This window comes from Dipodomys spectabilis, unplaced genomic scaffold (genome assembly GCF_019054845.1).
Source record: "Dipodomys spectabilis isolate Male_0828 unplaced genomic scaffold, ASM1905484v1 ptg000018l, whole genome shotgun sequence".
Taxonomy (NCBI): Eukaryota; Metazoa; Chordata; class Mammalia; order Rodentia; family Heteromyidae; genus Dipodomys; species Dipodomys spectabilis.
The window spans coordinates 17,128,781-17,140,820 of NW_024870695.1; the positions used below are offsets into that span (position 1 = coordinate 17,128,781).

At 40.8% G+C, this 12,040-nt stretch overlaps 1 protein-coding gene across 7 annotated transcripts in view; it reads right to left on the reverse strand.

Annotated features, from left to right (window-relative positions):
• The window catches only part of Spag9 (sperm associated antigen 9), a 128,543-nt gene that overhangs the window by 19,531 nt on the left and 96,972 nt on the right, over positions 1–12,040 (reverse strand). For all 7 annotated transcript variants that reach the window (XM_042670800.1, XM_042670791.1, XM_042670784.1 and 4 more), the window contains 8 exons: positions 11,354–11,410; positions 10,155–10,328; positions 7,134–7,263; positions 5,865–5,954; positions 4,989–5,156; positions 3,611–3,782; positions 2,393–2,611; positions 1,904–2,099 (listed from right to left, as the gene is read on the reverse strand). In XM_042670800.1, coding sequence (XP_042526734.1) covers positions 1,904–2,099; positions 2,393–2,611; positions 3,611–3,782; positions 4,989–5,156; positions 5,865–5,954; positions 7,134–7,263; positions 10,155–10,328; positions 11,354–11,410 — 1,206 coding nt within the window. The remainder of the gene's footprint in view (positions 1–1,903; positions 2,100–2,392; positions 2,612–3,610; positions 3,783–4,988; positions 5,157–5,864; positions 5,955–7,133; positions 7,264–10,154; positions 10,329–11,353; positions 11,411–12,040) is intronic.

Here is a 12,040-nt window from a genome sequence, read left to right on the forward strand (position 1 = left end):
CACACACACACACACACACACACACACACACATGTTACATTTAAAGAACTTTGTACTGGTGGCTCATATGTGTAATCCTAGCTACTCAGGAGGATAAGAGCTAGAGATTGAGGATTGAAGCCAATCCTGGCAAGAAAATCTAAGATTCTAATCGCCATTAAACTATCAAAAAGTCTGAAGTAGAGCTCAAGTGGTAGAGTGATAGCCTTGAGCAAAAAAGCTCAGGGACAATACCCAGGGCCTGGAGGGGGGTGGGGGGTGGGGGCGAGTGTTTCTAAGCCTAATGACTGGCACACAAAAAAAGGAATTTTGTAATATTAACTAAAATTTGCTTATGTTCTATCTCCAAATGATTCTCCCTCCCTACCCCATCGGTAGTGGGGCCTGAACTCCGGGCCTGGGCACTGTCCCTCAGCTCGTCAGCTCAAGGCTAGTGCTCTACCACTTGAGCCACAGTACCACTTCCGGCTTTTTCTGTTTATGTGGTACTGAGGAATTGAACCCAGGGCCTCGTGCATGCGAGGCAAGCACTCTACCACTGAGCCATCTTCCCTGCCCCTGTCAGGATACACTTAGAGATATGTAACTAAGTTATCAAAGTCAAAATATGTTTAGTCCTGAATTAATAATTAAGTACTAAGACTTTTGAAAAAGGATCCAGTTTAGAGATCTCCATTAAGGAGATCTAGAAAGAGAATAAACAAATTCATAAAAAGGGCCTAGAGTAACCAACTTTTTAAAGAAAGAACCTAAAATAAATCTCTCTCTATATATACCTATAAATCTATATATCTATAGATATGTGTATATCTCTATCTATATTTATATCTATATTTCCCTTCCTCTCTCTCTTTCTCTTTGGCAGGGCCTTCTTATATAGCCAAGACTGGCCTCAAATTCATGATACTCCTGTCTCAGCCTATTACATGTTGAAGTTATTATAGGCTTTGCACTTCCAGGCCTGATTATTTTTTCAATAAAATGTACATAGGAAAGCTAACTAAATAAAAAAGGTCACTCAAGGTGATGCACAACTATAATCTAGCTATTAGAGAGGCAAATAAACAGGAGGATCTTGAGTGCAATATCAGCCTTTGCTATGTAGGAAGACAATATCTCAAATACAAAATGAAAACAAAAGAACTGATGACATACAGATTTGTGGCATAACTCATAACTCAAGTAGTAAACAGTGTGCCTAAGAGGTATAAGGCCCTGGGTTCAATTTCTGGTACTGGGGAGAAAAAAGTCACTTAAGCTCACCTGAAAAAACTAAACAATGACAAATGTAAATGATACCCCATTTTGCTGATAACTGGAGTGGGAATGAATAGGGTGAAAATGAGTTATAAACAGAAGAGAAGACAGTATAATGTTCTTTTTTGGGTGCTTAATTGGAGATACGAGTCTCATAGACTTCCCTGCCCAGGCTGACTTCAAACCTCGATCCTGAAATCTCAGCCTCCAGAGTAGCTAGGATGACCAGTACCTGGTGAAAACTGTATTTGTGTATGTATGTTTCATTCCTAGGGCTTGAACTAAGCCTCAGTGGTGTCCCTGAGCTTAAGGCTAGCGTTCTACCACTTGAGCCACAAATCCATTTCTAGGCTTTTTTGGTGGTTAATTAGAAGTAAGAGCCTCAGAGACTTTCCTGCCTGGATGGGCTTTGAACTGTGATCCTCAGATCTCAGCCTCCTGGGTAGGCTAGGATTTAAAGGTGTGAGCCACCAGTGTTTGGCTTTCTTTCCTTTTTGGGGGGACTAAGACTGGGACTCAAACTAGGTATACGATGCTTTTGTTCACTGGCTAGCCCTCTACCAAACTAAATCATGCCTCCAACCCCCTGGTTCTTTTTATTAAGCACTATACCTAGTCTCCCAAGTTACTGATGTAGGCTATATACCTTGACTGATAGACTGGGGAGAGATCTTCTGGGATTTGAACTCCTAATGGATCTGTAAAAACATGTTCTGTGTACACGCCAGTTTGGGACATGTCCACAGTATCTTCAGTGGACCCTGCATTGCCTTCTGTGGCTTCAGTTGCTTCTTCTGCTGTTGGAACATTTTCATCAACCTCACTGTTCTCCACCTCCATTTCTGTAAAATACATTAAAAAAAAAACCCCAAAAACCAAAAACAAACAAACAAACAAAAGAAACCATTCAGAGTTTGGGCTTTCCCACTGTAATAGTTTTCTGCATAAACCTCTGCTAAAAGACTCCACCCCACTCCCCCCTCCTCCTTCACCCTATGTTATGAAATTGAAAACCCATGATTCACATAATAATCACTATACTATCTTTTCTCCAACTCATTCATCCTGTCACTTTATGATTTATAAGCACGCATTGAGGCATCCTGGGGTAGGCTCACAGTTGGCACAGGTTTACCTGGTGGCTTTTCTATTACTGGAGAAGCACCATTGGTACTAGGGGAGGTGGCAGTTCCTACTGCACCTTCGGTGGAGCAACCGACCACTGTGATGCCTCCCAAAAGGCTATCCGTCTCTGCTGAGCTATTGCTGGTCACGCTTCCACATAAAGACGCTTTGTCCACCTGACCAGATTCTGAAAGTTCTTCTCCTGCAGGATAATCTGTTTCTCGGGCTCCTAAAAAGAGACAACAGAGTTCCTCAATGAGTTAATTAAGCAAATAAGCAGCTTTTTTCCCATCCAAGTAACTTTAGGTTTGAGATGACAGTTGTGAAACATACAGGTACTCATATACATTTGCCAAGCTGCCAGCATCAATGTAAACTAACCTTGGCAGAATGGGAAAATTAACTTAAAACATAAATAACACTTTAATTAGGGGCTGGGAAGGTGGCTCAGTGGTAGAGCACTTGCCTTGCATGCATGAGGCCCTGGGTTCAATTCCTCAGCATCACATAAGCAAAAAGAAAAAAAGCCGGAAGTGGGGCTGTGGCTCAAGTGGTAGAGCGTTAGCCTTGAGCTGAAGAGCTGAGGGACAGCGCCCAGGCCCAGAGTTCAGGCCCCATGACCGGACCCAAAAAAACAAACAAACAAACAAAAAAAAAAAACATTTTAATTAATGCAAATAAAAACCATGAAAATGTCTGAGAAGACAATTCTTTTTCATTTTTAAAGATATAAATCTGAATTTACTGACTTTTGTACATTTTGTATTGTCTCATATCATAAGAATGGAAAATCTGGCAAATAGCCAAATTTATTGTCCAAATATCAATGAATAAGAAAACTTGATGAGTGTTCAAACAGCCAATCACAATACAATCAATTAACAAATGAGGCCAGGGGATGAATATAAACCACACATTATATTCTAACATCTTGCCTTTTTCCCTCCAAAAAATAAAAGCAGATTAACTCAAACTAGCTTTATTCACTGTCACTTTCATACGCAACACTGAATGGAACACATAATATTAGTGCCTAGAGCACTGGTTCTGTTACTATTATTTTATTTCCTTCAAATTAAATACTTGAAAACATCTTTTTACTCAATGGTTTTTAGTTTATTTTTGGTCTTCTTCAACTAGAAGGTCAACTCCATGAACGCTGGTACAGAAGTGACTTCCTGCCTGGAAAGAGGTGTGAGCAGTAGAGAGGTGCACTGCTCACTCTTACCTGGGACACTTGCAATGCACAGAACATGAGAGTTGCAAACAGTGAAACTGTCTAGGATGTTGCCTGGTTGAATAGCATCAATGATGATAACTTTCGTAGCTGAATGAGTGCTAGTACAGATCCAGACTTGACTGGATAATTCTTCTTGATTTTTCAACTCCTTTTGCTGTTCCTAGGTTGTCACAGTAAGGAAAATTAATGTTTGAAATGATTTCTGTGTGAATATTCGTAACGCTGTGCTAACACAGAAAAGATAAGCACTCCCTTTTCTCTCCTTTCCTTCTTCCTACCTTCCTTCACTGGAGTTTGAAATCAGGGCCTTGAACCTTCTAAGCTGGTTCTTTACCACTTAAGCTACACCATACCCCGTTTATCAAGTAGGGTCTCACATTTTTTACTGGGACCAACCTAGACTGCAACCATCCTACCTACCTACCTGCACAGCAGAGCTCATAAAAGTATACCACTATGCCCAGCTTGATTGTTGAGGTAGTGGTATCTTCCTAACTTTTCTCCAGGTTATCCTTAAATTTCAGTCATCCCAATCTTCATATCCTTAAACTTCAGTCGTCCCAATCTCCATTTACCATAGCTGAGATTATAGACACCCAGCCCAATAATACCATTTTACATTTATTTCCAGTTTTTTGTGTTTTTGTTTTTTTGGTCGGTCATGGGGGCTTGAACTCTGGACTTGGGCACTGTCCCTCAGCTCTTCAGCTCAAGCCATAGCTCCACTTCTGGTTTTCTGGTGATTAACTGGGGATAGGAATCTCACGGACTCTCCTGCCCAGGCTGGCTTTGAACCATGATCCTAGGCTGGGAAGGTGGCTCAGTGGTAAAGCGCTTGCCTTGCATGTTTGAGGTCCTGGGTTTGATTCCTCAGCACCACATAAGCAAAAAGAAAAAAGCCGGAAGTGGCGCTGTGGCTCAAGTGGTAGAGTGTTAGCCAGCCTTGAGCTGAAGAGCTGAGGGACAGCGTCCAGGCCCAGAGTTCAGGCCTATGATTGGACCCAAAAAAAAAAAAAACAAACCATGATCCTTAGATCTCAGCCTTCTGCGTAGCTAGGTTTACAGGTGTATGCCACAGATGCCTGGCTTATTTCTAGTTTATTTGGAAGGGTAAATTGTGCATCAGTATTTTAACTACACTAAAGTAGTAGTTAAACCAGATCAATTATAAAAGTACGTTATTTTTTAAAAAATATCTTTTCGGTAGTATTGGTTACAAAAGTGTATATATTTAGCAAAACTCAACTATGGTCATTTCAAATATATATTTGATTAAGTTGACTCCTTAATAAAATTGATTTTAACAGGATAGTGGGGAGGTAAGCCAGTGCAGATAGAATCTACACCAGAAAAATCATATACTTACCTTAAGTTCTTGATCTAGCTTATCTAAGCTGCTCTGAGATACACTTCGCTGCTTACTGCCTTCAGTGTCCAAACCAGCAACATCTTTGTAAAACACACTTGCTCCAACAACAGAACCGCCATCTCTGGTCTTCCCACCAGATAAATTAACTCCAACAGCACACCAGAGCTTCTCAAGTTGGGAGTGGGAGTGGAGAGAACAAAGTTACTGTCATCTTCTCTCTAAAAATATTTAGAATTTCTAACCTTTTCTAAACTAACTAATGGTAGTGGATAAAGATTTTTAGTATATTATATAGCTATATAATCTCACTATATAAGTAGCATTTTTTTTTTTGGGGGGGGGGTCCAGTTGTGGGGCCTGAACTCTGGGCCTGGGCGCTGTCCCTCAGCTCTTCAGCTCAAGGCTAGCACTCTACCACTTGAGCCACAGTGCCACTTCCGGCTTTTTCTGTTTATGTGGTGCTGAGGAATCGAACCCAGGGCCCCAGGCATGCAAGGCAAGCGCTCTACCACTGAGCCACCTTCCCAGCCCTAAGTAGCATTTTTTTTTTTTTTTTGGTCAGTCATGGGGCTTGAACTCTGGGCCTGGGCGCTGTCCCTCAGCTCTTCAGCTCAAGGCGAACGCTCTACCACTTGAGCTACAGCGCCACTTCCGGTTTTCTGGTGGTTTATTGGAGATAGGAGTCTCACGGTCTCTCCTGCCCGGGCTGGCTTTGAACCGCAATCCTCAGATCTCAGCCTTCTGAGTAGCTAGGATTACAGGCGTGAGCCACCAGCGCCCGGCTCTAAGTAGCATTTTTAAGCAAAAAAAAAAAAAAAACAAAACAAAACTCATGTTTGGGGGAATATCCACTTTAATTTTCAATTTACTTACCTTCATGGATGTATCTTTTTCATCAAGAGGTCTGAGATAGACAGGCACAGGTAAATTTTTCATCTTATTTTCCCCTTGACCATTGGTTACCTAACAATGGAAAAGATATCATTGGTAAATCTCATCAAAAGTGAATTTCAAGCCTGGTGCAGTGGCTCATGTAATCCTGTAATCCCAGCTACTCAAGATTGTGGTTCAAAGTCAGCCCAGGCAGGAAAGTCCATGAGACTATTATATACAATTCAGCACAGAAAAAAAGCTGGAAGTAAAGGTGTGGCTCAAGTGGCAAGAGCACAAACCTTGAGCAAAAAAGCTCAGAGAGTGTGTTCAGGACCTGAGTTCAAGGCCCGAACACACACACACACACACACACACACACACACACACACACACACACACACACACACACACACAGTTCAAGGCCCGAATACACACACACATACACACACACACACACACACAGTTCAAGGCCCGAACACACACACACACACACACACACACACACACACACACACACACACACACACACACACACACACACACACACACACACACACACACACACACACACACACACACACACACACCAAACATCCAGGCTGGAGAAGAGATTCAAGTAGTAGAGTTCCTGCCTTGAAAGCACAAGGTCTTGGGCTGGGAAGGTGGCTCAGTGGTAGAGCGCTTGCCTTGCATGCTCGAGGCCCTGGGTTCGATTCCTCCGCACCACATAAGCAAAAAGAAAAAAAGCCGGAAGTGGCGCTGTGGCTCAAGTGGTAGAGCGCTAGTCTTGAGCTGAGGGACAGCGCCCAGGCCCAGAGTTCAGGCCCCACTACCGGACCCAAAAAAAAAAAAAAAAAAGCACAAGGTCTTGAGTACTGTCAAAAGTGAACTTATAGAACCCTTGAGACATAAGCAACATCTCTGTTCCATATTTGCTTCTGAAAATCACGTTCAGGTTGACTCATCATTTTTATTTGAAAAATAAGCAGAAAATCGAGTAACAACTGGAAAAAAATGAGGGAACTAAGGAAGCTCAGAAAAGCTACTAATTTGCACATATGTATTTAAACACAGATGTGTTGCGTCTTTAAGAGGTACAGAGGTATTTTTTTTTATGCTCTAGGGTGCTAGAAAGCCTCTCTACACTTGTCTAAACATGTACGCGCAGCTTTAAGTGAGTGTTTGGGACACACACTTCAAATTATTTATCCCTCACATACTCCTCTCACCTCATGTGTTCCCCTAAACATCCAGCACATTCCCAGTTACCTGTTTGTACTTCTGAGGCAGACTCCAGCCAAAAGCTTGCACTCTACCATCTTCCTTCTGAACATGTGCCTTCACCTGCCGATACTGTTCTCTCTTCTGCTCCCTGCGTGAGGCTAAACTAGCTTCAGTTCTAAAAGGAAAACACATTTCTTTTTTTGATTAAATGAATAGAAAAGTTATTTCCCTTCTCTTGATAAAGTAGCGCAGAAAAAACAAAATGTAAATAAACAAAAATTACTTGACTCCAAACTTTCTTGTTCAGACTATAAAAGCTTAGTGTTATACCAAAGCTGGAGTTTTCAAGTTTGTGTAGTGAAGCAGCAGCCTAATATGTTATTTCTTTAAAAAATGATGGGTATCTTATATTTTTTTGGTACTAGTACTGGGTTTGAACATAAGATTTACTAGGCAGATAACTCTACTGCTTGAGCCATGGGTCCAACTCAGCCTGTTATATTAAACTGAAATGTCAGCCATCAAATTTCTATCAGGTTTCATATATAGGCCATATAAAAGGAAAAAAAATTCTGAAATGATTTTGACACTAATAACTTATTTCAGAAGACAAAAGTACAAATAACTTAGTAAGCTTCAGAACTATGGAGTAAGTATTAAAAATTCTGAAAGTAATTTCTTTTTTTTTTTGGGTCCAGTCGTGGGCCTGAACTCTGGGCCTGGGCCCTGTCCCTCAGCTCTTCAGCTCAAGGCTAGCGCTCTACCACTTGAGCCACAATGCCACTTCCGGCTTTTTTTTCTGCTTACGTGGTACTGAGGAATCGAACCCAGGGCCTCATGCATGCAAGGCAAGCGCTCTACCACGGAGCCACCTTCCCAGTCCCTGAAAGTAATTTCTTTTGGCCATTTAAATTTTTATGAAGTATGTATCTGAAGATCTCTACTCAAGTGTTTTCTCTTGACTGAGTACTGATCATGTGGTATATTAAGCTTTATAAATTAATGCCACCTTAAAATTTTTTTATGGAGTAACTTGTATAGACCACAGTTATCAAATCTAGACATTTTATAGATACTATACAATATAAACCTAGTAACACCTGAGACATTAAATCTATCTATATCTATCTCTATATACTTTTTTTTTTGGGTGGGTGGGGCAATATTGGTCCAGGGTTTGGGCTCTGTCCCTGAGCTTCTTTGCTCAAGGCTAGTGTTCTAACACCTGAGTCACAGCTCCACTTCCGGCTTTCTAGTAGTTAATTGGAGATCAGTCCTATGAACTTTCTTGCCTAAGCTGGTTTTGAACTGTGATCCTCAGAACTCAGCCTCTTGGGTAGCTAATATCACAGGTTTGAGACATGGGCGCCTGTATGTGTGTGTATATATATATATATATATATATATATATATATATATATATTTTTTTTTTTTTTGGTCTGTTGTGGGCTTGAACTCTGGGCCTGGACGCTGTCCCTCAGCTCTTCAGCACAAGGCAAGTGCTCTAACACTTGAGCTACAGCGTCACTTCCAGTTTTCTGGTGGTTTACTGGAGACAAGAGTCTCATGGTCTTTCTTGCCGGGGCTGGCTTTGAGCCATGATCCTCAGATCTCAGCCTCCTGAGTAGCTAGGATTACAGACGTGAGCCACCGGTGCCCAGCTACCCTCATTTTTATTCACCAACTTTTAGAGGTTAGTCTGTATATGTATCTTTTTGTTTTGTTTTGTTTTGATGTGGTACTGAGGAATTGAACCCAGGGCTTTATGCATGCTAAGCAAGTACTCTACCTCTAAGCCACATTACCAGCCCTATGTATATAGCTTATGTGTAACAGATTAAAGGAGACAACTAAATCTTTTTGACAACAAAGGAAACGTACATCATTTTCAATAAAGGCTTATTAAGAATAATACCTTCAGCATTTCTATTAACATTGATCAATATAATAATATGTACAAAATCAAGCACTCAAAAAATTTCTTCTTGGCTGAGAAGGTGGCTCAGTGGTAGAGTGCTTGCCTTCTATGCATGAGGCCCTGGGTTTGATTCCTCAGCACCACATAAGCAGAAAAAGCCGAAAGTGGTGCTGTGGCTCAGTGGTACAGTGTTAGCCTTGAGCTGAAGAGCCAAGGGACAGTGCCCAGGCCCAGAGTTCAGGCCCCATGACCAACCAAAAAAAAAAAAAGTCCTTCTTGCTGGGTGCCAGTGGCTCATGCCTGTAATCCTAATCAGGAGGCTGGGATCTGAGGATTGTAGTTCAAAGCTAGCCTGGGCAGGAAAGTCCGTGAGACTCTTATCTCCAATGAACCACCAGAAAACCAGAAGTGGTGCTGTGGCTCAAATGACAGAGTGCTAGCCTTGAGCACAGAGAGGCTCAAGGACAGTGAGTTCAAGTTCCAGGACTGGCATAAAAAATAAAGAACTGTGTAGAATGAACTTGTGACTTTAAATGAGCATCATTATTCCACAATACTGTGAAATTTGGGAAATTATGTAATCACTTAATCACAATTAAAAAAAAAAAAAAGAACCTCGGGGAAGGTAGGGAGGGAAGGGATGGTAGGGGGAAAACAATGGAGGGGGTAACAATGCTCAATAGGAAGTGTACTCATTACCTTGCTCATGTAACTGTAACCCTCTGTATAGTATCTTTACAATAAAAAATTTAAAAAAAAATAAAGAACTGTGAAGTGGGGACTAGGAATGTGGCTTAGTGGTCAACTTGCCTAGTATGCATGAAGCCCTGTAATCAATTCCTCAGTACCACATAAACAAAAAGCCGGAGGAAGTGGCTCTATGGCTCAAGTGCTGGAGTGCTAGCCTTGAGCCAAAGAAGCTCAGGAACTGTACCCAGACTCTGAGTTCAAGCTCCAGGATTGGCAAAAAAAAAGAACTTTGAAATAGAATTTTCACGAAAAAGTATTGGCTGCAAATCATTTACTTAAAGGTAGCTATGTTTCTTTATAGATGAATCTAATTCCTTAAAAGAGATCTGATAAGGAGCAAGAAAATTCTAGTTTGTTAATTTACTTGGGGCAAGACCATTAGCCTGGAAAATACTTACTCTTCACTAAGGAAATCAAAGGCTTTGGACTTATCCCCAGGGAGCTGAGATAAAGTGCTGCTTCTTTTCTTGACAGAAGGAGTGACATGAGAGGTGGGTGCATTGTACTTCAGATTAACAGGAGGTTCAGGTTTCTTTGTTGTATTACTAGAAGAGCTGAAAAGTCTGCTGAAACTTAAAAGAAAAGAAATATGTGTGCTTAGCACATCCACAGGAACAATTCATGATTATCCACAAATTTGTATGCTCAAGGAAACTTCAGAACTGAGGATGTAGCTTAGCGGTAAAGCACTTATCTAGCATGTGCAAGACCCTGGGTTTGGTCCGAAGCAATGCAGGGGGGAAATCCAAAGTGCTTTTACAAGGCAATGGGTTAGAAATTGGCAAAGGCAGGTTTTTTTTTTTTTTGTAGCCATACACTGAAGCCTTAGCAGTAACTCACAACCAAACTCAGACTTGGAAAAAGAGAAACTACTGGGTTTATGCCAAATGCCTTTCCTTTATTAGCAATTTCCATAATGAAAGGGAGAAGTTCTTGGGCACAGGGAACTTCCATTGAATAAACAAAATAAACCTTAGCTAGCTCCTACTTGGAGCAATAAAAGCAGTTGTTAAGCAGTAATATTTTGGTCACGTGATTTGAACAGAAGCTTTTAGTGTGTCAGTTCTAAAGAGAAGCTATTATAAGGAAGTATTACAACACACATTACCAAGTTAATATAGATCTTATGTATTTTCTGATTAAGCTCATTTATATAACAACTTTCATATCCAGTTTAAAAAATTTTACGATTCACCCCAAAATGCTAAGTTTTAACCATAGTTACATCTCACACAAACATAATCAAGGTTAATATGCTCATACTAATCAAATCCTACCAACATTAAATTTCTCATTCTCACTTTGTGAAGTTCCTTCAAACAGTAGTAACTCAGTAATGAGGAGCTAGGTAACTGTCAACTTTATAAAGAATTTCTCATTAGGGTTTACTTAGTCTAGCAAAGGATTCCACCAAATGCATAACCAGCACGATGCAGCTTACAAGAATATATTTTTGGTCCTCAAGAACAGCCTTACCCAGTTGGTACACTATATTCAAAAAGAAGAAGTTCAGTTTAGCTATTTTCTCCCAATTGAAAAAAATAAATTGATTATGATCTTGTCTCAAAGTGCTGTCTGATACCCTTAATGTACTTACAACTGCCAGATGCTTGACCTTTTTTTTTCTTGCATGGCTGGATTTTCTCTTGATGCTCTACATTACAAAACAAAAAGAAAAATGCTACCAGTTAGATGTTTTAGCTCTCTAACTGAAGAACAAAAGATTCAAGAAGTTTGTAGAGGAGAGTCAATGATTACATTCAGCATGGAAATTTTTTGACTACCATGAGTCTGCTAAAGTGATAAAAAGAGCATATCTTTTTCATCACACTGATTTTTCTTTTCTTTTTTTTTTTTTTGTTGGTCATGAGGCTTGAACGCTGGGCCTGGGTGCTGTCCTTCGGAATTCAGCTCAAGGTAAGCACTCTATCGCTTGAGCCACAGGGCCACTTCCAGTTTTCTGGTGGTTAAAATTGGAGATAAGAGTCTCACAGACTTTCCTGTCCAGGCTGGCTTTGAATTGCAATCCTCAGATTTCAGCCTCCTGAATAGCTACGATTACAGGTATGAGCCACTGGTGCCTGACTCTTTCTTTCATTCTTTCTTTCTTTTTTTTTGTGATCGTCTGGAGGCTTACTCAGAGCCTGAGCATTGTCCCTGAACTTTTTTGCTCAAGACTATAGCACTATACAACCTAGCCACAGCTCCATGTCTGGCTTTTTGATGGTTAATTGGAAACAAGAGTCTCATGGACTTTCCTGACAAGGCTTGTTTCAAACTCAGA